Source organism: Balaenoptera musculus, chromosome 8 (genome assembly GCF_009873245.2).
Source record: "Balaenoptera musculus isolate JJ_BM4_2016_0621 chromosome 8, mBalMus1.pri.v3, whole genome shotgun sequence".
Lineage (NCBI taxonomy): Eukaryota > Metazoa > Chordata > Mammalia > Artiodactyla > Balaenopteridae > Balaenoptera > Balaenoptera musculus.
In genome coordinates, this window is record NC_045792.1 from 48414482 (window position 1) to 48440616 (window position 26135).

A 26135-nucleotide genomic window follows, 5' to 3' on the forward strand; every position below is an offset into this window, starting at 1 on the left:
CCTTCTCAGGAAGATTGGCTGCTTTTTTTTTTTTTTCAGTTTTGCCATGTCCATCCCTATTCTACTCAAACCTAGAACCCTCTTTTATTTATTTACAGATGATTGCTTTATTTGCCTGGAAAACTCCTTTCCGATCTTCTGAGAGCTAAGAGGAATGTCCTTGTTTTAACACGCCTCTCTTCTGACCTTATGCCCAGGCAAAGTTAAGGAGTCCCTGCATTTATGCCTTGCTGGCATTTTGTCCTCACCTCTGATTCTAGCACTGTTTGCCTGAGCTCCGCGTGCTGCATTGCAGTTGGTTTTTACCTATCCTCCCTGTTGGTCTGGGAAGCAGGACTTGTGACTAGGACTATATCTTGTTTTTCTCTGTACCATGAGCACAGTGCCTTGCTCCCAGTAAACATTTGTTAACCCCCAGACTGGGTAATTGAGCACCAATGCTTCCAGGGTGGGGACGGGCAAGCAGACAATGCCCCTTTTCTTCTTGCCTCTCACAGGTCATGACTGTTTGATAAACATTAAGGAGCAAAACATGCCTTGTCGGCTTGTTGTTACACAACATTGTTCCCTTTGCTTTCAAGTCTGGTGTTTTTTTTACCCAGTCAGCAAGTTGGAGAGGGTGGGAGGGCGGCTGTAAGGGTGTAAACATCCTACCAAAGAAGGAATGGACTCACTCAGAAGAGGGGTCGTTTTCCCTCCCTTGATTGAAAGGCTTGTAGTCTACACTGCCTCTCACTAGAGAAGGGAGGGAATTCATTCTGTCTCAGCCACTCACTCAGCTCTGCAGGGTCTTCTTCCTTTTGGACATGATGCCAGGAGAATTTTTTAAATTGCTGATTATGTTGTTAAAGATATATGGTGTTAAGATATTACTTTGGAGAGGTCCTGTTAAAATGCAAATATATAACTTTGAAAGGGTAACATTTAACTTGTTTCTTAAGGTATGATCCTCAAGATGCTATAAATATCTCCCAGGGGGGATAGAAATGGAGAACTAGTGGCCAAACAAATATGGGATGCTACATTTTTTTTTTTTTTTTGCCTGTGTTGGGTCTTCGTTTCTGCGCGAGGGCTTTCTCCAGTTGCGGAGACCGGGGGCCACTCATCATCGCGGTGCACGGGCCTCTCACTGTCGCGGCCTCTCTTGTTGCGGAGCACAGGCTCCAGACTCGCAGGCTCAGTAGTTGGGGCTCACGGGCCTAGTTGCTCCGCGGCATGTGGGATCTTCCCAGACCAGGGCTCGAACCCGTGTCCCCTGCATTGGCAGGCAGACTCCCAACCACTGCACCACCAGGGAAGCCCGGGATGCTACATTAAACAAAGTTAAATAGGGTCCCTTCAAGACCTCCCAGAGCCTTGCTACTGTGTATTGTGAATCTCCTAGAGGGGTATGCAGTAGGCAGCGTTTCCTAAGTTTATTTTGCTTTTCATCTGAGGAGCAAGAGCATTTTAGTAACGTGTTTTGTGGAACACATATAACTCTAGAAACAGCCCCTCAACTTAAGTTTATCCTTTGAGGTCCACTTGAAATGCCACTTCCTCTAAAGCCTTCCCATCTTCCCCTAGAGATATATAAACTTTTCCTTCTTTGAATTGCCCAGGCTTCATTTGTCTAATTGTCTCCCTACCTCTTCTCTACCCCCTAGTAAGTCATAAATTCCTTGTACATGTTGTATCCATTTCACTGCATCTGGGACATTGTCTTACACAGAGGTACTCGAGAGATGGTTGCAGTACTGCTTTAGTGCCTTAACTGAGTCATCCTCAGAGTTCAAAGGGCACCGTCAGGAGTAGGAACCAGGGATATGGATCAAGGAGAGGGCTCACAGCGAAGGCACAGGGCCAGTGTAAGAGCCTGGGCATGAAGGACAGAAAAAGAGAAAAATCTGGAGATGAGGAGAATATAAATCAAATGTACTGAAGGCCAGTTGTGTGCCTGACACCCTGCAGTAAACTTTGAATATTTAAACTTAACCCTGACCTTTCAAGTAGGTGAAATTCTTTCTGTTTCCTAGATGCAGAAATGGAGCATCAAAAAAGGTGAAGCAGAAGTCAGTGCCTGTGCTGGGGATACAAAGATGAATAAAGCCCAGTCCTTTTCCCCAAGGAACCCTTGTTTTATAGAGTAGGTGGGCCTGTAAATAATTATAAACAGTGGGGTAACTACAGAGATTAAGCTGTGGTCAGGGTCATATGGGAGAACCAAATGGGAAGGAGAACCTAACCTGTGTATGTGGGGAAAGGGTGGAAGCTGACAAATCCAGGAAGGCTCCCAGGAGGAGAGCGATGCCTGAGCAAGGTGGGTTAAGAGTGCAGGGACAGCAGGGACCAAAAAAAACAAAAGCATAGGGGTGAGAAATATCATGAGGAATTCATTGTTACTAGAGTACGGGATGTGAGGTAGGTGAGAAATAAGGCTGGAGAAGTTGATAGGATGTAATAAACAGGTTGAAGGGTTTGGGACTTGATTTTGAAAACCATGGGAAGCCATCATAGGGTTTTTAGCAGAAGAGTGGGCTGTCCAGCACATTTTGGATACCTACCCAGGTGCTGGGTAGTAGGTAGTAGTATTCCTGTTTTCTAGGTGGGGGAACTGAGGCTCAGAAAGTGACTTGCCCAAGATCACTCAGTGTATTAGAGGTGGAACAGAGCCACAATTTCAACTCAAATCTGGATCTTTCCTCTCAAAGTAACAGTGGCCAACAATTGCATTGAATTTCCTACTGAAAAGTACTCTCATTCTGATATTTGACTCAGAGAATAGTTTTAAGGCTTAATGTGATCAAGGAGTTCGAGTCTTTTGAGTGTGAGCTACCCGTTCTCCTTGCTTGGACCTTGCAGTAAACCTTTCTCTGTTCCCCTCCCCCAAAAAAGCAAAAACAAAAAAAAAGGCTTAATGTGAGCAAGAGCTAAATTTACATGGTACTAGTACTTAGTGCTATAAAGTTTCAGAGAGGGAGAAATCAGGGAGGACGTCATGGGGGAGATGGCATGTATGTTGCCCTGAAGGAAGAAGTAAACTAGAACAGATAGTGAGAAACCAGGTGAGAGAAAGATGCGGCTGAAGGGGTGGTGCTGTGCCCATGTGGTAGAGCAGGAGTGGGCATGGGAAACAGATGACAAGAGGCCACTTCCTGGCACAGCCATAGTCACTTGCTTCCTGACGTCGCTATGTAAATAGGAAAGAAACAAAACGATCATATAATGATTTCTGTCTTCACTTTGCTGAATATAAATACACAACTAACCTTCTGAAAGTATTTTTAACTACCTTATTACAGCCACTAGAGAGTTTATTCCCTGCAGTGTTCCCCCTTACTCTGCTCTGTGATTTACCTCAATGTCCCCTTCCCCTCCTCAAACCCACTTTTTACATTAAAGGGCAATGTTGGAGGGTTCTGCCGCTAGTAGGACTACAGCTAGATGTGCACACATGAATGACATTTGAGTGAAAATGCAATAATAGAGTTCTGTATGATGAACAGAGCTTGGTTACATACAAGAAGCGGTGTGTTTGTGTTAGCTCTCCCAGGTTCTCTTAAGATCCCTTCTAACTCTGTTCTGATTATTTTCAGAGCCTGGAGTTGCGATCTTTTGCAAATGCTACTCTATTAGATTACAGTCATTGGTGTGGTGGAAAAAGGATGCATGTATGAGTCAAAACAGACCTGGATTAGTATCCCATCTCCCTGCCTACCATTTCTTTTGCCTTGGGCACATTATTAACTGTGTTAAGACCAAGTCTTGTAGATCCTTGATCTTCTAATTATGCACCCTCTCTCTGCCATCATGAAATTTACCCTCATCACAGGATAATTCTCAATAGCAAATAAGCATTCTCTAGTATTTCTTACCTGAAAACAATCCCCCCCCCCAAAAAAATCCAAAATGTTTTCTAATTTTGTCTCTCAAATGTTACAAAATAAATTCATTATTTAATTTAAAACTCTGTTGACCTTATACCACCCCCTCTAGCTATCTTCTAGTTTCTTTGTTCCCTTTCTCAGTAAAACTTAAAAGTTGTCCGTTGTTTTGACGTTGACTGCTTCCCCTGACTCTAATCTCTTCTCATCATTCCACAGGGACTAGTCCTGTCTGTGTCTGCCAGTGACCTTGATGTTGCCAAGTCGAAGGCCACTGCTTTGTTTTAGTCGTACTTATTCTCTCAGCAGCATGTGACAAAGCAGATCTCTGTTTTCTTTGACACTCTACTTTCCTGGGTCTCTTCCTACCACTCTGGACTCTCCTTAAGTCTCCTTCTTTCCTCAGCCTCTAAATGGAGATGTGCCCCATGTTCTGAAATGGCCCCCTTCTCTTCTCTATTTATTCACCCTCCACAGATGTCCTCTTCTAATCCAATGGCTTTCCCTAACATCCATTTGCTAATGACCCTCAAATCTGTAGCTTCATCCTCAAACTTTTTCTGAAACTCCAGATTTATGTCCAGGTAGATCTCTAAGAGACATTGCAAATTTAACGCGGCTGGAAGAGAACTCTTGATTTAGTCTCTACCCTAAACTTGTTCTTCTTTCAATCTTCCCCACCTCAGTAAGTGGTGCTAGTATTCCCCCCAAGTGCTCAAGCCAAAATATCTAGGCATTACTTTTGATTTCTTTCTTTCTTCACCATCATCATCCAATCCTTCAGCAAGTTCTGCCTTCTCTATCTTCAGAAACATTCCCAAATTTATCTCCTTCCCTCCATCTTCATTACCAGCACCCTAGTCCAAGCCACATCATCTCTCACCTAGACTACTTACAGTAACCTCCTAACTAGTTGCCCTGCTTCAACCGGTATCTATACCGCAATACCCTCCGTTGCAGGGACCAGAGAAATCTTTGAAAAATGTGAATTGGTTTATGTCACATTCCTAACCACCCCTCTCCCTCCAGGTGGCCTCCTGTTGCACTCAGAATGAAGTCTAAACTCCTTGTCCTGGCTGACCAAGCTCTCTGTGACCTGCCCCATGTCAATCTCAGCCCTCTTCTCCGTGACCATGCACCCAGCCTCATTGTTCTATTTTTGGCTCCTTGCACATGCCAAGTCCATTCTTGTTTTAGCGCACTTTGCATAGTTATTCCTTCAGCCTAAAATGCTCTTCCAGTCTTCATGTGCTTGTCTTTTTCTTATTCAAATCTCATCTTAAATAGAGCTGCCTCAGAGAGGCCTTCTCTGACAACTCACTCTAAAATTGCTGTCTGGGTACACTCTGTCCCTTCCTTTTACTTTTATTCTCTATTAGTGCTTGCTACTATCTGGTATTTTTCTTGTTTATTTATGTATGTGCTCATTTCCGCATTCATTCATTGCTCTCTTTTCTGCCCAGCTAGAATGTACACTCTATGAAGGTGTGTGGCGGGGGAACTTGTCTGCCTGTTCATCACTGTATCCTCTGCTCCTGGGTCAGTGACTTGCACATAGTACGTGCTCACTACAAGTGTATGGAATGAGTGAATATGTTTATCTCATCTGTAGAATGCAGAGGCTAATACTTATGTCTCAGAGTTGTTGAGGACTTGAGTTATCAAATTTGATAATGAGTCTAAAGTGAACGGTTCTGTGTCTGGCACCTTCTGCTTAATAAATAGAAACTATATTATTTTTAAAGTATCTAGCTCATTACAGACATTGAGCAAAGATTAATTCTCTCTTTTTCTTGCAGTCTGGGTCCCCTGCAATATTTTATATTGAAATAACCTGCACTCTGAACAAGGTAAAAAATACTTCCCATTCAGCTTTTTTTTTTTTCCCTAAAGAAAAGGTTTAAAAAGTGCTGTTCAATGACTAGTCAACATCAGTTACTTTAGAACAATTATTAATGTCACTTCTCCCTCCCCCTCCTCCAATGCACACAGAGACACTTCATTATAACAAGGTTTGGCTTTCCCCTGGGAAATTATCATTTTCTTTTCTTTGGTTATATGATCTTTGCCAATTAACTCTTCTTAGGATCAAAGTGTTTTGGGGTTTGCTTTCCTCATCCTGGTGTTTAGGTTCTCTGAAAAGTATTCCTAGCTTTTGCATGTTCTGATCAATATTTCTTTTGCATTTATTTAATAAATACTTATTCGGGATCTACTGAGTGCCAGGCAATGGGGATACAGATAGGAATTCATAAGGGCCTCTGTCCTTAAGGTCTAGTGGGGGAAGCAGGATACCTAAACCAATGAGGATAATGAAGTATCTATGAAGAGAGTCTCCATAGAACACAGTGGAGACGTAAAGGAGAGAGCGGCTAATTCACATGGGGGGAGGCGAGGAAGGTTCCAGAGCTAGGTGGTTGCTTGCCAGCAACAAGGAGAGAATGGCCCCGTGTGAGTAAAGTTGTGGATGAACCTGCCTTGGGGGCCACACTCTGGGAGCTGGACATGGCTATGTGATCATTGTGGTGATGGTAACTCAAAGGTCACGAGAAATGAAGCCAGAGATATGAGCAGGGGCTGGGTCATGGGTGGCTCTGTATGCCCTGCTAGGGAATTTGAACTTTCTCCAACAGTGACAATAATAAGAGCAACACCTAAGATTTATTGGGTCCTTCCTGTATGCCAGGCTCTCTTCTTCGTGCTTTGTTGTATTAATTCTTTTCAGCCATCCAGTAACCCTCTGAGGTGGCTACAGTTATTATCCCTATTTACAAATAAAGAAATGTAGGCACCAAGAGGATAGGGAACTTGCCCAAGGTCACCCATCTCATGAAGGGCAGAGGCAGGACTCAGACTCAGGCAGTTTGGCTCCTACGTTTGCCCTCTTCACCAGGGTCCTGTCCTTCCTCTCACAGAGGGCTTGTGTAGGCAGCCGGGAGCCCTGAGGAGACTGAAGTGTGGGAATGACATGGTCAGATTAGTTCTTTGGAAATGCAGTGGAGTTGCATTGCATCTTGTCCAGGGGTTAGTGTCCAAAAGCCTCTAAAGCAAAGAATGCAGCGTGACATTTTTCCTTGAAGTGGGGAGTATCTGAGTGAGGTTTGCTATGTTAGCGGTGGCATCTCATGTCTCAATCAGCCCAGCAGCTTTCCCCCAACCTTGCAACAGAAGGCAGAGGCTTTGCTAGATACGCATGTAAGAGATGAATAGTCAGTTTGTATTGAGTAGTCAGTTTGTATTGAGGGGCCCTGTTTTTTTTTTTTTTAACATCTGTATTGGAGTATAATTGCTTTACAATGGTGTGTTAGTTTCTGCTTTATAACAAAGTGAATCAGCTATACATATACATATATCCCCATATCTCCTCCCTCTTGTGTCTCCCTCCCACCCTCCCTATCCCACCCCTCTAGGTGGTCACAAAGCACCGAGCTGATCTCCTTACGCTATGCGGCTGCTTCCCACTAGCTATCTGTTTTACATTTGGTAATGTATATATGTCCATGCCACTCTCTCACTTCGTCCCAGCTTACCCTTCCCCCTCCCCGTGTCCTCAAGTCCATTCTCTATGTCTGCGTCTTTATTCCTGTCCTGCCCCTAGGTTCATCAGAACCATTTTTTTTTTTTTTAGATTCCATATATATGTGTGAGCATGCGGTATTTGTTTTTCTCTTTCTGACTTACTTCACTCTGTATGACAGACTCTAGGTCCATCCACCTCACTACAAATAACTCAATATTGTTTCTTTTTATGGCTGAGTAATATTCCATTGTATATATTTGCCACATCTTCTTTATCCATTCATCTGTCGATGGACACTTAGGTTGCTTCCATGTCCTGGCTATTGTAAATAGTGCTGCAGTGAACATTGTGGTACATGTCTTTTTTTTTTTTTTTTTTTTAATCTTACAATTAAAAACTCTATTTTACCATGAATTTGTTTGAACTATGGATCAAATTTTACTGAGTATGTATAGATTGAGCCATTTCTAGAATTGTTTTTTGAATTTTATTTATTTATTTTATACAGCAGGTTCTTGTTACTTACCTATTTTATACATATTAGTGTATATAAATCAATCCCAATCTCCCAATTCATACCACCCACCCCCCCCAACCCCGCTTTCCCCCCTTGGTGTCCATACGTTTGTTCTCTCCATCTGTCTCTTTTTTCTGCCTTGCAAACCAGTTCATCTATGTCATTTTTGTAGATTCCATATATATGCGTTAATATACGATATTTGTTTTTCTCTTTCTGACTTACTTCACTCTGTATAACAGTTTCTAGGTCCATCCACATCTCTACAAATGACCCAATTTTGTTCCTTTTTATGGCTGAGTAATATTCCATTGTGTATAGGTACCACATCTTCTTTATCCATTTGTCTGTCGATGGGCATTTAGGTTGCTTCTATGACCTGGCTATTGTATATAGTGTTGCAATGAACATTGGGGTGCATGTATCTTTTTGAATTATGGTTTTCTCAGGGTATATGCCAGTAGTGGGATTGCTGGGTCATATGGTAGTTCTACTTTTAGTTTTCTAAGGAACCTCCATACTGTTCTCCATAGTGGCTGTATCAATTTACATTCCCACCAACAGTGCAAGAGGGTTCCCTTTTCTCCACACCCTCTCCAGCATTTATTGTTTGTAGTTTTTTTGATGATGGCCATTCTGACCGGTGTGAGGTGATATGTCATTGTGGTTTTGATTTGCATTTCTCTTAATGATCAGTGATGCTGAGCATCCTTTCATGTGTTTGTTGACAATATGTATGTCTTCTTTGGAGAAATGTCTATTTAGGTCTTCCACCCATTTTTGGATTGGGTTGTTTGCTTTTGTGATATTGAGCTGCATGAGCGGCTTGTATATTTTGGAGATTAATCCTTTGTCAGTTGTTTGAAAAGCCCCAAAGTATCACACTCCTGCAGAAACCGAGCCCCTCTGTGGGGACAGCATACTCAGCCTCCCCTCACTCTCTCCAGGGACCACATTCAATGGGCAGCAGAGCGCAGGCATTGCTTACATAGTGATTTTCCCTGTTGCTATTTCTCTCCCTGGAGGGGTCCATGCTGGCGTGGATATTGGTAGATATCAAGGAGGTTAACTATTCTGGATCAGCTGACCAACTGGATTTGATCCCTTCAAGCTTTTTCTGATCTGAAAACTTAGTCCGTTGTTATATCTATTATCTTTTCCAAGTCTGAGAAAATTCCTTCTAATTTCCAGCGATGTCAGCTTTAGTAGCACAGCACTCTCCATGCTCCCCACTTATGGTTACTGATACTGGCCTGTGAGTCTTCCGCAGGTGTTAGGAACTTTGATCATTCCATCTGTTCTGTCACAGTGGTGCGATATTGCTGTTTTTTGCTTACAGTCAGACATTGTATGAGGTCATTTCTCTTGATAGTATTTCAAAAAACCCATCGCTGTATGTTCTACAGGTCTTATGTTACGTTCTCTGGTTTTTAAAAATTGAAATGATTTTGTGACTACTTTAAAGAAAATGTTGTCATGATTACAGTGATCAAAACCAAAGCAAACCATCTAGTGCATAGGAAAAAGAGGGAAGAACACATCAAAATGCTGGCAGTGATTGTGTTCCTTTTGGTAATTCATTTTCCCTTTTTCTACGTTTTCTATGTTTTAAAAAAATGTGTCTGTGGTACATGCAAAATGTTAAAAACTTGTTTAAAAAGCTGGTGTGGGGGGGGAATGAAACTTAAAAAACAAAAAGCTCCCTGTGATCTCATAATCCAAACACAGTATATGTTCTTGCTTTTGAAATGCCCTTGTTCACATACATGCTTATTTTTTATAGCTGCAGTTCTGACAAATGCAGCTTTGTATATTCTTTTAATTTTACAGCCTATTTTCAACATTATTTCATATTTCTACATAGTTTTCATAACTGGCATGTCTAATGGCTGCCCTACATTCCATGGTGTTGATGTTCCATACAGAACTATCCCGAGTTGGACATTTGGATTGTTTCCAGTTCTTTTAGATAAGATGTAATGAGAATTTTTGATCGTGTTGCTTTTTGAGTTTGTTCAGTTCTTTTCTTAAAGTGAATTCCCAGTAGTGAGCTCTTGGCGTGGAAGGTTTGAACTCTTTTATGGCTTTTGGTCTGTACCATGGAAGATGCTGCTTTCTAGAAGAGCCAGTTGAATGTGGATGGTCACTAGTTGGGTTTGTGTGTACCTGTCTCCTGTTTCACTCACCAGTATTGAGTCCATGTATTTTAATAAAGTGTATTGTTTCTAAATGAGTCATGTTTATTGATGAAAATTTAGAAAAGATATAAATATATAAAGAAGAAAATAATCTATAATCCCACCACCCAGACTAAGCATTTTTAAAATGTATTTTCTAACTGAAAGCATTTCCACTAAGATCAGGAACAAGACAAGAATGTCCACTCTCACCACTCTTATTCAACATTGTTTTGGAAGTCCTAGCCACGGCAATCAGAGAAGAAAAAGAAATAAAAGGGATATAAATTGGAAAAGAAGAAATAAAACTGTCACTGTTTGCAGATGATATGATACTATACATAGAAAATCCCAAAGATGCCATCAGAAAACTACTAGAACTAATCAATGAATTTGGTAAGGTTGCAGGATACAAAATGCACAGAAATCTCTGGCATTCCTATACACTAACAACAAAAAATCAGAAAGAGAAATTCAGGAAACAATCCCATTTACCATTGCAACAAAAAGAATAAAATACCTAGGAATAGACCTGCCTAAGGAGGTGAAAGACTTGTACTCAGAAAACTATAAAACACTGATTAAAGAAATTAAAGATGACATAAACACATGGAGAAATATACCATGTTCTTGGATTGGAAGAATCAATATTGAAAATGACCATACTACCCAAAGCAATCTACAGATTCAGTGCAATCCCTATCAAACTACCAATGGCATTCTTCACAGAATTAAAACAAAAAATTTTACAATTCGTATGGAAACACAAAAGACCCCAAATAGCCAAAGAAATCTTGAGAAAGAAAAACAGAGCTGGAGGAATCAGGCTCCCCGACTTCAAACTATACTACAAAGCTACAGTAATCAAGACAGTATGGTCCTGGCACAAAAACGGAAATATACATTAATGGTACAGGATAGAAAACCCAGAGATAAACCACACATATGTAGTCATCTAATTTACAACAGAGGAGGTAAGAACGTACGATGGAGAAAAGACAGCCTCTTCAATAAGTGGTGCTGGGAAAACTGGACAGCTACATGTAAAAGAATGAAATTAGAACACTACCTAACACCATACACAAAAATAAATTCCAAATGGATAAAAGACCTAAATGTAAGACCAGACACTATAAAACTCTTAGAGGAAAACATAGGAAAAACACTCTTTGACATAAGCCACAGCAAGATCTTTTTTGACCCACCTCCTAGAGTAATGAAAATAAAAACAAAAATAAACAAATGGGACCTAATTAAACTTAAAAGCTTTTGCACAGCAAAGGAAACCATAAACAAGATGAAAAGACAACCCTCAGAATGGGAGAAAATATTTGCAAATGAAACAATGGACAGAGGATTAATCTCCAAAATATACAAACACCTCATGGGGCACAATATCAAAAAAACAAACAACCCAATTAAAAAATGGGCAGAAGACCTAAATAGACATTTCACCAAAGAAGACATACAGATGGCCAAGAGGCACATGAAAAGATGCTCAACACCACTAACTATTAGAGAAATGCAAATCAAAACTAAAATGAGGTATTACCTCATATGGGTCAGAATGGCCATTATCAAAAAAATCTAGAAACAATAAATGCTGGAGATCAATGGAACAGGATAGAAAGCCCAGAGATAAACCCACGCACATATGGTCACTTTAGTTTTGATAAAGGAGGCAAGAATATACAATGGAGAAAAGACAGCCTCTTCAATAAGTGGTGCTGGGAAAACTGGACAGCTACGTGTAAAAGAATGAAATTAGGACACTCCCTAACACCATACACAAAAATAAACTCAAAATGGATTAAAGACCTAAGTGTAAGGCCAGACACTATAAAACTCTTAGAGGAAAACATAGGCAGACACTCTATGGCATAAATCACAGCAAGATCCTTTTTTGACCCACCTCCTAGAGAAATGGAAATAAAACCAAAAATAAACAAATGGGACCTAATGAAACTTAAAAGCTGTTGCACAGCAAAGGAAACCATAAACAAGATGAAAAGATAACCCTCAGAATGGGAGAAAATACTTGCAAACGAAGCAACTGACAAAGAATTAATTTCCAAAATTTACAAGCAGCTCATGCAGCTCAATATCAAAAAAACAAACAACCCAATCCAAAAATGGGTGGAAGACCTAAATAGACATTTCTCCAAAGTTATACAGATTGCCAACAAACACATGAAAGAATGCTCAACATCGTTAATCATTAGAGAAATGCAAATCAAAACTACAATGAGATATCACCTCACACCAGTCAGAATGGCCATCATCAAAAAATCTACAAACAATAAATGCTGGAGAGGATGTGAAGAAAAGGGAACCCTCTTGCACTGTTGGTGGGAATGTAAATTGATACAGCCACTATGGAGAACAGTATGGAGGTTCCTTAAAAAACTAAAAATAGAACTACCATATGACCCAGTAATCCCACTACTGGGCATATACCCTGAGAAAACCATAATTCAAAAAGAGTGATGTACCACAGTGTTCATTGCAGCTCTATTTACAATAGCCAGGACATGGAAGCAACCTAAGTGTCCATCGACAGATGAATGGATAAAGAAGATGTGGCACATATATACAATGGAATATTACTCAGCAATAAAAAGAAACAAAATTGAGTTATTTGTAGTGAGGTGGATGGACCTAGAGTCTGTCATACAGAGTGAAGTAAGTCAGAAAGAGAAAAACAAATACTGTATGCTAACACATATATATGGAATCTAAAAAAAAAAAAAAAAGGGCATGAAGAACCTAGGGGCAGGACAGGAATAAAGACGCAGACCTACTAGAGAATGGACTTGAGGACACGGGGAGGGGGAAGGGTAAGCTGGGAAGAAGTGAGAGAGTGGTATGTACATATATACACTACCAAATGTAAAACAGATAGTTAGTGGGAAGCAGCTGCATAGCACAGGGAGATCATCTCAGTGCTTTGTGACCACCTAGAGGGGTGGAATAGGGAGGGTGGGAGGGAGGCTCAAGAGGGAGGGGGTATGGGGTTATATGTATGCATATGGCTGGTTCACTTTGTTGTACGACAGAACCTAACACAGTATTGTGAAGCAATTATAGTCCAATAAAGATCTATTAAAAACTGTATTTTCTTCCAAGTATATATTTCATAATGTTATATCATGTTGCTCAGTAAAAGTGTAACCATTTCTCCATTGTTGGATAGAGGCTTTACTTGCTCCATTTTGGGGGTCTATTCTAAGTAATACTGGAATGTACTTTCTATGTGCGCTGCTGTGAATAAACCTTTGTGCACATCTTGGAATCATTCCTTAGGAAAATTCCCAGAAGCAAAATTGCTAGATCAAAGAGAGTGGATGTTGTTAAGGCTTTTGATAAATATTGAAAACTTGCTAGTGAGGAAAGTTGTGCCGCTTTATACTTCACCTGCTTAGTCATCACTGGCTGGGTGAGAGGTGACAAGGACCTGAGTCAGGTTGGTGCGGTAGAGACAAAGGTAGTGCAGAGGGGAGTATTCAAGATACATTTCTGACAGCACATCTGTAGGCCTTGGCGACAAATGGCTTATGGCAGGCTGTGTGCGTGTGCATGTATGTGTGTGTTGGGGGACCAGGCTGGGGGAGAATTTCTACCCCCATCTTCCAGATAGGAATTTGCCAGGATGCAGATAAGATAATTTACAGGACAGCATCTAGCAAACTTGAGGTGCTCTATAGATGTAAAAGCTTATTGATAGTAACTACGAAATCCCACCCAAAAGGCTGTTTCAAGGATGAAATGGGCTGGTGTGTATGAAGCCTGTAAGCTCTAGGCAAATAGTCATTCTCCTGTGTTGACACAGGACCTGGCACAATCTTGGGAGATAAACTTGGGAGAATTGCTACATTTTATGACTCATCCGTTTGAGTCATAGAGCATGTGGACACTTGCTTTCCTTTTCCTTTGTCTCCTGCTTCCAGTGAGGAGGGAATCAGCTTAAACAGCTGAGGGTAGGGTCCAGCCTGGAGTGACAGGGAAGGAGATACCCCCATCCTTGGTCTGCCTTGGGTCCCTAAGGCAGAGGGAAGTGCTTAGGGCTGCAGCCATGACCTCTGGCCTCCTGGCTGGGCCACATTGTGTGCTCACCCTGGGGGAGGAGCCTAAAGATGCTGATAATGAGGCCCTTCCGGTGCAGCCAAACAGGCGCAGGAAAGCTTCTGCAGAGGAAAGATTAGACACAATCCCCCATTTAGAGAACACGACGGGGGTGGGGTGGGGGGGAACAAACCTCTCCCCCCCTCCCCCGGAGCTCTTTGCGGGTGGTATTGTTTATTGTTGGAGGAGAACAATAGAGGGAGCCTGGCCTGGGCTTGTGCAGAAGCTGGAAACAGCAAGTTGGGTCTGGGGAAGGCCTTTTTTAGATCAGTGCAACAAACATGTTTTGCAGACTGATGCTCCCAATCTTGGAAAGGGATTAATGAGTGGGAAGGGTATCTTCCTTTTCCCCTGGAAATCAAGGTGCCATTACTACCAGGTGCATCCAAGGCTCTTGGGCAAGCACCTGCCCCCAGGTGCTGCGGTACAAAACAAATTAGCTCTGCCTGGGGAGTGAACTGAATGGGGGCCCAAGTGGGTCCTCAGCAGTGGCCCTCCTTCCTCCTCTCACTTCTATGTGGGGAAACACATTTGGGCTCAGGGCAGTGACACCTTCTCACTGTGGAAGGTGAAAGAGCATTGTTTACTTAAACAAGGTTATTTGGACGTGTGCTTTGGTTAACATTCTGATGAAATGCTGTTTCTTGGATTACTTTTCATTTTTCTTCTTTGTCCGGTATCCCAAATCCATTTTGTATTTCAAGGAAATAGGAAAATATAAAAGACAATATGTACAAACAAGAAGGTAAAATATTTTATTGTCTTGGTTTTGAAAGTAATATTGTGGAGATCTCAGGCCTACTTTATTTATTTATTTTTTTTGCATGTCATAAAACTATTCCCAAGGGCTGCTTTTTTTTTTCTTTTTCCTCTCTTCGAGATTCCTTTTATTGGACGTAATATCCCTCCCAATGCAAGCAAGCCAAGGGCTGCTTTTGACCTGCCTCCCATCCACGGGTCCATGCCAGCTTCCATTGGTGGTTAGGCCCGTGGCCTTGCCCAGCAGGGATTTATATTTGCAGACTTTATTTGTCCTGGCAGCAGCTCTGATTTAGAGTCAGGGGACCCACGTGTCTCTTCTGACTCTGTTGCTTGCATGCTGCGTGGCCTGAGGCAAGTCACTCTCCTACTTTCAAATGCCATTTCTGTGAAATGGGGAGAAAAGGACAGGCTTCTCCTGCTTCCTCAGGAAGATTCTGTGTCAGGGTACAGTGAGAGTAATTTCTGAGTGGTAATACATGATTTACATGGGCGAGAGTTTTGTTTTTATTAGTGACACAAATAGACTATTTTTCTGTCCATTGGATTTGGCTGTCATACGATGGGTACTTGGTTTTAAGGGATGTTGATGTGAAAGAGTGAGCCTACCATGTCGAGTCTCGCTGCTCTGAGACATGTTTTAATATACACCATGAACTAGAAAAAGCAACTGCAGAACCTGGGTGGGACATTCCTTCCTGAGTCTCTGTCACAGGAAGGGGTGCAGCAGGGCAGACAAAGAGAAAAGCAAAAAGAGACAGAGCACCCCAAACAGATATTTTTAAAAGGGCCCCTTTCTCTGTATTAGGACAACTACCTTGCCTTTTAAGCACTATTGTAGACTGAATGAAAGGGCAGAGTCTATTAAGAGTTAGAGGTTATCTTCTTTCCCAGAAAGAGCTACATACTACAGCCTCTCCAGAAGCAAACACTGTTGCTAGTTTTCTTTTGTATTTTTTGGAGATATTTTATGAATATGCAGATAAATAGTTATATGCCCCTCTTTTCGTACTATACACACCGTTGTCTACCTTGCTTCTTTCACTTAATGTATCTTACAGATATCCATAGTGGGCTGCGTGGTATATCGATGTACAGTTTTCACAATCTGTACAACTATTTTCCTGCTGATGGATTTAGGCTGATTTCATATTTGCTATTACAAACATTGTTGTAATGAATATCCTACTCCATGTGTCTTCGCACATGTGTATCAGTATAAGTGTAGGATAGATTCCTAGGAGTGGAATTGCTGGGTCAGAGGGGTTATAATAGCCCTTTTAGTTTTAACTCAGTATTGCCCTCCATAGAAGTTGCATTGATTTGCCTCCCACCAGCAGTATTCAATGCCCCATTTCTCTACACTCTGTCCAATACAGAGTGAATGTTGCCAATCTGATATGAAAAATGGCCTCTGATTACAAATTGATTATAGTTTTCATTATAAATGATTATTTATAATTATAAATTCATTATAGTTTGAATTTACTCAAACTATATGAGTGAGGGTGATCTTTTTTTTTTTAAATGTAAGTACCATTTTAATTTCCTTCTTGTAAACTATCTGCTCATGTCTTTTGCCCTTTTTTTCTATTGGGTTATTCATTTTTTCTTATTGATTTGTAGGAACTCTTTATGCATTTAAGGAAATTAGCCCTTAGTTATATGCATTTTAGGTATTTTAGTCAGTTTATCTTTTACTGTTTTGCAATGCAGAATTTAAAAAAAATTAGTCAAATGTGTCAATATCTTTATTTTATGGCTTTGATTTTGAGCAATTCTTAGAAAGCCTGCCCCACTTTAAGATTTATATATTTATGTATATCCTGCTTTCTTCTAGCACTTTCATGTTTTCATTTTTAAAAATCCAAATCTTTAATCCACCTGGAATTTATTTTAGTATAACTCTCACAGAGTTCCAACTTAATTTTGTCACAGAAAAACATGGATTTTGAATCCTGATACTTTTACTCATTAACTGTGTAATTTTGAACAAATAGGTTAACTTCTCTGAACCTCAGTTTCCTTATCTATATATAGGAATAATAAGCCTACCTAGAAGGAGGAGACATGGGGATATATGTATATGTATAGCTGATTCACTTTGTTATAAAGCAGAAACTAACACACCATTGTAAAGCAATTATACTCCAATAAAGATGTTAAAAAAAAAATAAGCCTACCTAATGAGGTTGTTGAAAAAGTTAAATAAGATTATATATGGAAACAGCACAGTTCCTGGCACATAGTAAGTGTTCAAATTATGTTCCAAGGAAATACCCAGGAACCTGGGAAAACAGTGTGTTCACGCAAGGGGGAGAAGTTCTAGGTGCGTAGGATACAGAGGTCACCTTGCAACTCACCAGTGTGTGACTTAGGATGAATCACTTCATCACCTAAACCCTCGGTTTCCTCACCTGCCTAATGAATGATAAGAACCAGTTCTTGTTGGCAGGTCCAGATTAGATCATGTCTGTGAAAGCATTTGGTAAACTGTAAAGGGCCGTGCAAAAATGCTGGGGATTATGGCCTGATGAATGAGGAGGAGCCACGGCACAGGTGGGTGTTTGCCATCCCTGGCCAAGAAGAATAATTAACTTACAGTAACTTGAAATTAGCAGCTGATGTAAAGCAAGTGAGCTGCAGCAGTTGATTAAAGTAATGTTGAGTAATTGCCTTCTAGTAATTAAGCAGTAATGAGCTTCCTGAGACAGAACCTTGTTAGAGCAAAAGACAGATCAAACAGTTCCAATTCATCGTATACTTCTTGAACACAGCCAGGGGAGTATGCAGATGCGAGTATCTTGTTGAAGCGTGGTCCTTGTCTTTAAGGACAGACAGTAGGAGCAATAGACGTGTAGGGCATGGCCCCCTCCACCAGACAGAGCACGTGGGGATATGTACTTGGAGGAGGTCCACAGTGCCCTGGGATTGTCCAGGAGGGAGAGACTCACTTGCTCAGCCCTGTGTGCCAGTCTGAACCCAGTCCCTGGAGTCTGGCCCAGATTCTGAAGAACCCCAGCTCAGTAATGCTTTCTTCAGATGTTACTTGCTGCCCTTTTTTATTCCTTGTTTGGTTGTTTTTGATGTTTCTCATGTCCTGCCCATCTTCCTCCACAGCTGGGGTTGTGCTTAGGGCCTCTGTTTCTACTAGACCTGATGAGTCAAATTTTCCCTGGGTAGGAGTTGCTAGATAAAATATAGAATGCCCAGAGACTTCCCGGGCAGTCCAGTGGTTAAGACTCCACACTCCCAATGCAGGGGACCCGGGGTCGATCCCTGGTTGGGGAATTAAGATCCCACATACCGCAACTAAGCCCACAAGCGACAACTACTGAGCCCGCGCGCCGCAACTAGAGAAGCCCGTGTGCCGCAACGAAGACCCAGCTCAGCCTAAAAAAAAAAAATATATATATATATATATATAGGATGCCCAGTTAAATTTGAATTTCAGATAAACAACTAATAATTTTATAGTATAAGTATGTCATAGGAAGTATTTGGGTCATACTTATATACTAAAAAATTATTCATAGGTCCCACGTAATATTTGGAGCAAACATATTAAGATTTATTTGTTGCTATCTGGAATTGAAATTTAACTAGGTCTCCTCTTCCTTCCTTCTTCCCTCCCTCCCTCTAGCAACCCTACCTGGGTAGCCCTGATTTCAAATGCTATAAAATAGCATTTACCACACTAATGTTTCATGGAGGCTTAGTAGCAAGCGATGTTAAAAGGTATTAATATAAGAAAAGATTTTTCAGCTAAAGTCATGTTTGGTAAATCCTGGATTGAACAGTTAGCCAGTTTTCTTCATTGTGGAAATGTTCAAAACCTTTTAAATCTCCAACATTGGGTTATAGTATTTAGTATTTCTCAGAGTTATGTCACTATCTTCCCCCTCCCCCTTCCTGAGTTTTTAGGGTCATAGGAGCAAATGTTGAGTGAATGCTGATGGGCATTCTGGGTGTCCATTCTTTTTATAGACCGTGAGTTCTGATTCTGGGTTTTGGGAAAACAGCACTCTGTAGAAAACAAAAAAACTTTTTGTAATATTATGATTGTTTTTGTTTAAAAAATCCATAAATTAAAAAAAACACATAGATGTGAGAATATATATATTAAAAAAACTAGAAGGATGTATGCCAAAATATTAACTGTACTTACCCCCAGGCGGGGTGTGGGTAGGGAAAAAGATTTTCCCCAGGTGATTTTCTTTCCTTTTTGTTTGGCTATGTGCTCTGCAATCAGTATATGTGACTCTTGTCAGAGGGTTAAGGAAAAAAAATTGTTTTTGATTATTATATATATATATATTTTTAACATCTTTATTGGAGTATAATTGCTTTACAATGGTGTGTTAGTTTCTGCTTTATAACAAAGTGAATCAGTTATACATATACATGTTCCCATATCTCTTCCCTCTTGTGTCTCCCTCCCTCCCACCCTCCCTATCCCACCCCTCTAGGTGGTCACAAAGCACAGAGCTGATCTCCCTGTGCTATGCGGCTGCTTCCCACTAGCTATCTATTTTACATTTGGTAGTGATTATTATACATTTGATTATGTATCACTTTTCCATATATTACCTGATTTGCCTCTCAAGCAACTCAGTGGTGTAGGTTCTAATACCATCCCGATTTTAGGGATGAGGAAACTTTACACGGCTCTCTGGCAGACCCAGGTCTCTTGGTTTCCTTCAGCACTCATACTGCCTCTTTGGGTTAGAGAAGGGGCAGCACACGCCGTCCTGGGGGAGGGGCTGTCCTAGGAGGGGCCCTGGCGCCTGTTCACCCACCCCCTCCGTTTATAGACCAAGGTTGAGAGCTTGAAAGAGAAAAGGACCTGTGTGAGACACACAGTTTTTGAACAAGGACAAGTCCCCCGAGTATCATTTTCTTGGGCAGGGGCTGGGGGGCAGAAGGCAGGGCAGGGATCTGGCCCTGTGTTCACCAGAAGCCTTGACTTTATCTGTTACCCTGAGCCCAAAAGGGCAAGGGGAAAAAATGTTCTGATGTACAGCAGTGAATACAGTTTGTTTTGTTTTTTAAAAAGGTCACTTTGATAAATGGTTTATGTTGCCAAATCACATTGCTTAGAATGTTTTCTTTTCTTTTAAGCTTTTTCATAGTACATCTTGTTTCCTTATCTTTTTAAAACTCATTTTCTTCTTTTCTTCATCTATTTTTCCTTTTTTGAATCTTCTGTACATATCCATTTATTTAGAGCTATTGTGCTGATGATATTTGAGGTTTGGCTTGTTTATCTGAGTAGTGTTCCCATTTATGTTCCCTGTGCTGATACTGGGTTACAGGGACAAATGGTGACTGAACTGTGGGTGTGGTTTTCAAGGGAAAGTCTGGGTCCAGCTCCTAAAAGAGACCTGGGCTTGGAGGGCATCACGAGGAACTGTGCTTGTATGACCTAGAATCAGTGTGTGGTCCTTTCAGTGTGGGTGCGTTGCTCCTAGACCAGGGAGGTTCCAGAACACTGCAGCTCCAAGGGACCTCGGGGCACATTCAACTGACCCTGCAGCCCTCATGACAGTTATAGCAACGCTGTCAACCATGAGGCAGGGGGCAGCAGTATCCTGTTTCAGTAGGCGTGGGGCTCTGGAGTCAGATGGATCTGTCTTTGGGTCCCGGTCCTGAGACTAAGTAGTTGCATGACTTTAGGATAAACTCTTTGTGCCTGTTTCCTCTGCTATGATTACGGATGGTAATCATAGTACCCTACCTCATACGGTTGTTGTGAGGATTCAATGAGTGAATACATGTAGAAGAATACCTGGCACATAATAAACATTGAATTAAGTGTCAGCTATTATTAACAATAATAGAATATACAGTTCTTAGAACTGTGCTTGGCCAGTAGCATATCTTGTGACATGTTTGCTCCCCAGACAAGGTGCAACTTCTGTTGTCAGTTTTAGGGCTGCGTGTAACTAACTGCCACTGAGTGGGATCCCCCTCCTCGGATGCTGTCTCATCACTTGGTGATTGGTGATGCCTGAGCTGTTACATTACTTCCCAAACAGAAAGGCTTCCTCAGAGCGTAGTTTCCAGAGATTCTTGTGAGCTTTTCATCCAGCAATGTGTTTTCTATTAGAAACAGAACAGTAACCACAGCCAGTAACCTGGAGTTTACAGTCCAGCCTTAGCCACAGGCAGCCTGCATTTTTAGAGACCAGACACTTTTTCCCCCAGAAGTTTATTTTAAAAAACATTCAACGGAGCATTGAAGTGATTTCTTGTAGAAAGGAGAAGGGCCTTCACTTTTAGTCTGTGGCTTGCTCCAGGTGGTCACTACCCGAGACTTGACTATGAACGTGACTCTGGCCACGTAACTCTTTGCCTTCCTTCCCTGAAGGTGCATAATTTGGGCACTGCTGACCTCCTCTTAGGAGCCCTGTGTCTCAGGTCTTTATTTTTGGACATTCTTCTCTCGATTCTCTGCTTTGTTTCTTTGACCTCTGCCAAAGATGGAGAAATAAATGTGTTGCAAACGATCTAAGCACAGAAAAAGAATGTGGCCCAGTACTGTGTTCTCTTTTTGTTGACTTAGGAAGCAGTGAGTTGTGGTCCGTGTATGAGCCACGGAGCCTCACATCTTCCTGCTCTCCTTGCACCTAGCCCTGAGATTTATTTCCTTTCCACTTTTAACAGCTTTATTGAGTTTTAATCCCTGCGTTTTTAGCCAGAGTCTGACCTTGATTCTTATTTAAACTGCTACAGTGTGGTAGAAAGAGTTCTGGATTTGAAGCCAGAGGGGAAGAGAAAAAGGAAATCACACTTATTGAGTCTTACCCTTCATCATTCAATTTCTTCAGATCTTTCTTAAGATGCTATTATAAGCCAGGCATTCTGAAGGGCGCCGTAGGGCAGTGCTTCAGGGATGTGGGAGCTGGACCCAGGCTATCTGTGTTTGAATTTCACTTCCGTCAGTGAAGTGGGACCCACGCACCATTAAGTAGGACCTTAATGACTTCTTAGTTAACTTCTCCTGTGCCTCAGTCTCCTCATCTGTCAAGTTAGAATGCTAATAGTTAGAATGCTAATAGTGTCCACCTGATAGGAGTGTTGTGAGGATCAATGAGTTAATAATAAAGAATGAGGTGATGATGATGATGACGGTGACAATGACGATGATAGGGAGGGGCTGGGGTCAGGACTCAGTCAGACAGAGACTTCACTGCTCTCATGCTGCTCACCGTTGTGTGTGCGCGTGCGTGTGCAAGCTGAGGGATGATCTTGGAGTGTGAGACACATATAAATAATTAAGTACAGTAAAACTTGGTGAGTGTTACTATAGGGCGGGGGAGGGGATTGTGGGAGCATATGGCAGTGAGACTTCTTTTGAAGGCATGTATACCTTCTGAACTTGAAGTCTGGCTGTTAGCTTTATGACTTTGGGTGACCCTCAATTTACTCACCTGCGAAACAGTTAACATAAAATACCAGCCTCATAAACTTGTAAAAACAAATGGAAATAGACATAAAGTGCCAAGTATAGTGCCTGGCATATATAGTGAGTTCAGTGACCGTTTATGGACCCAGATTCTTGACAGAGGGATATTTTTCCTTCACAGTCCCAGTGAACAGAGACAGAACCCCCTGGGGTGCCACCTGCACGTTGGCTTGGCTGTCAGTCATCTTTCCAAGGATCGCTGGAATCTGCATAGAAACCACCTTTGCACACAGGGAATCTACTCCCCTGGCTCCTTCACAAGTCTCAGTGCAGTGGACTCTCCTTCCATCCTTCCACCCTGCAACCCTCAGCCCTTTGAGCTTCAGCTGGCTGGTAGGAGTGACGCCGGGCTGCTCTAGCCTCCCCGGCACCCTTACCGTCTTGGGCTCGCCGATCATCCTTTTCCTCTTCCTCCAGAGTCCCTCGGGCTTGCTCTGCCTTCACCTTATGAAATGAACTCCGCTTCTGGTTTTTTCAATTTTATTTAACTTTGTTATTGTTTTTTAAAAATTTATTTATTTTATTTATTTATTTTTGGCTATGTTGAGCCTTCGTTGCTGTGCGCGGGCTTTCTCTCTAGTTGCGACGAGCGGGAGCTACTCTTCATTGTGGTGCGCGGGCTTCTCATTGTGGTGGCTTCTCTTGTTGCAGAGCACGGGCTCCAGGCATGCGGGCTTCAGTAGATGTGGCACGTGGGCTCAGTACTTGTGGCTTGCAGGCTTTAGAGCGCAGGCTCAGTAGTTGTGGTGCACGGGCTTAGTTGCTTTGCGGCATGTGGGATCTTTCCGAACCAGGGCTGGAACCCATGTCCCCTGCATTGGCAGGTGGATTCTTAACCACTGCGCCACCAGGGAAGCCCTGTTATTGTTTTTTAACTTTTCTCATGTTGGTTTCAAGGGCAGAGACTGTCTCATCTCTGTATGTCCTATGGTGACTAGCACAGTGCTGTAGTAGGTACTCAATAGACAATAATTGTTTTTACCAGGATAGGGCTTTATGGGTAACGAAGGCTCTTTTGTATAGTTTTTTTTTTTTTCTTTCAAATCTGCACCACAGTCCTCTGAAGTAGACAGAGCAGGTAGTATTCTTTTTAGCGCAATTAAGAAACTAAGGCCTACACTTCAGCCATAGGTCCATTAATTAATTATTTAATTCTACAGAGTAGATATTTACTAAGCGTAACTCTGTCCCATGGGCTAGGAAAATAGAGCTGAAAGACATCATCCCTTCCCTCAAGGATGAGGCAGATGTTTGAACAAATAATTCTATGAAGTTTCAGCACAGAGGAACGATGAACGTGTTTATTGGGGGAAGATCAGCGAAAAACTGAGAGAGAAAGAGATGCTTGCATTGGTCCTTAAAGGGTTGACTTCACAACACAGAAAGGGTGGGCGGAAGGGCATCCCAGGTAGAGGAAATACCATGTACACAGCCTATGGGAATGAAAAGACCAGCACCTTGGGAGATACTGCAGCATCAGCAAGGCTGGCAGGAGGTGTACAGCAGCGGGGTGGTGATAGAAGGGAAGATGGCGGTCACTCCCACTGGTAAGACCCCAAGACCCCCAGGACTTGCAGGAGACTGGAAGCTTCCTCCCTTTGTTCAGTCTCCCAGTTTCTAGCCCTTCTTCCCAGAGGTACTCACAGCATGTACATAAACTACCTTTCAGCTTTGGATGGGCTCCCCTTCGCTCTGCTTCCTTGCACCCCCAGCTTGTCTGCACAGAGATTTGCAATCTCCTTTTGTTGCTAAAAGAAAACATCTTATCACATGAGAGACCTGTGACCTGACTGCTTGGAAGAATAAAGTTTACCAGGTGAAATGACATCTGTGTCATTTGCTCTTTGTGGCGTGAGGTGACTGGGAAGGAATAAAGTCCGTCTGTGACCAAACACCTGTGTTCCTCTCTTGCTGGCAGGGCCACCAGAGGGGAGCGTTAAATTGCTCCTCAAATGAGTCAGCCCTGTTGTTCCCGAGGAGACGGGCTGGTGCAGCTTGAGCTCTGTGGGCAAGTCTGACCAGGCCCATCTCACTCGTGCCTGTGTTTGCCTTGCAGCTGTGTAAATGAGTATGGAAGATTATGATTTCCTGTTTAAAATTGTTTTAATCGGCAATGCTGGTGTGGGGAAGACGTGCCTAGTCCGACGGTTCACTCAGGTAAGAACTCTGAAGTCTGGGGTCGGGTTTTTCCGTCTGGCCTTCGGGGTTAGGGGATCCTGACAGGATGAGTGAGTGGTACCCATGCCAGCCTCTTGGCTGCCATTGCTTAATGAGCCCTTTGCAAGTGTACCAGCTCCATAGCCTAGTCTAGAGGGTTTTTTTCCTACATTTAAAAATTTTCATCTTATTTGAAGTCTCAGCAGCAGTGAACATGACCACTGTTTTCTCTGTGAAATATCCTTTGCTCTTTCTTTTCTTTTGACTTTTTTAAAAATTGAAGTATAGTTGACGTACAATATTATGTTACAGGTGTACAACATAGTGATTCACTATTTTTAAAGGTTATACTCCATTTATAGTTATTATAAGATGTTGGCTGTATTCCCAGTGTTGTATAATATATCCTCACAGCTTATTTATTTTATACGTAAGAGTTCGTATAGACTAGAGTTTCTGAACCGTCTCCAGGGAGCACGGCTCAGTGGGTCTCCACCAGCCCTCCCACGCCTCTCGTGGCTTCTTTTAGTGAAAGCGGTTAGTGGTTTTGCTTTCAGTCCGCAGTATCAAAAATAGCTTATCAGATAAAAAAAGAAAGATTACTGTTAATAATAATCCAAAGGTGGAAACAAATGAATCTGGATGTCAAGTTAAACCTAAATGTTAACTTTTTAAAAACTCAAATTCAAATTAAACCACTCAAGCTCCCTGCTGATGCCCTCTCAGTTCCTCCCAGAAAACTGATCAAATCGTTTTGGTTTAGAACCAGATATGCTGATTTTTCTAATCTGTTCCACGGGAATGAAATGAGAACAGTGAAGGACTATTTGAACTAAATTAAATGTTCCCTCTGGGTTGAGTCCTTAGCGTTTGTTCTAAGTACAAGTTCTCTTTGGGGCTGCCCTTTTGAGAATTACTGCCAGAGATTATATACCTGATTTCACACAGAAATGGGTGGGAAATCATTCTGAGGTTGACCTTCTTCTGTGTTTTCCTGGAAAATTATGAATGGCATCCTTTTCAGGATTTATCATGCATGCATCTTGCATTTTCATAAAATGCTAATGGGGAAGGTTGAGAATAGCTCTTCTGTCTAAGGCATAGGGCAACCTGGTGCCCAGGAGAGAACACCGGCTCGAGAGTGGAGACACAGGCCCTCGTCCCAGCTCTTGCCCCGTGAGCCTGGGGAAATTCCGCCCCCTTGCTGAGCCTTCCTGCCTCCCTGTGATCTCCAAGGCCCCTTCTAGCTCTGACAGTCTGTGGTTCTCTGGAAAACTGGAGAGACAGATTGGATAACACAAACAGCTTGAGGGCAGAGAGTCACCTTTGGAAATGTCAAGGTTTTTCCCATGATAATGAACGCAGAATAGGACTTTTTACTAAGGCATGGCCTGGTGAAATCAAAAGTAACAAGCTGACAGGCATCTGGGCTCAGTCAACTGCCATGGCGTAATATTGGAAACTCCAACTGGTTTTACTTCCCCCTACCATTAGTAACCTTTCTGCTTTTGGCAGGAGGACAAGACTGCAGAGATGTAAAGTTTTCAGTCCT

General features: G+C 42.0%; 1 protein-coding gene across 6 annotated transcripts in view; it reads left to right on the forward strand.

Annotated features, from left to right (window-relative positions):
* RAB30 (RAB30, member RAS oncogene family) overlaps positions 1-26135 on the forward strand; it is a 78621-nt gene that overhangs the window by 38109 nt on the left and 14377 nt on the right. Inside the window, exons 2-4 of one of the 6 annotated variants that reach the window (XM_036861685.1) lie at positions 5663-5713; positions 22548-22759; positions 24483-24583. In XM_036861685.1, the coding sequence (XP_036717580.1) occupies positions 24491-24583 (93 nt within the window). In that variant the 5' untranslated portion in view covers positions 5663-5713; positions 22548-22759; positions 24483-24490. Of the gene's footprint in view, positions 1-5662; positions 5714-22547; positions 24584-26135 lie in introns of those variants that run through there. The other 5 variants (XM_036861689.1, XM_036861688.1, XM_036861686.1 and 2 more) reach the window with 5 other exon arrangements.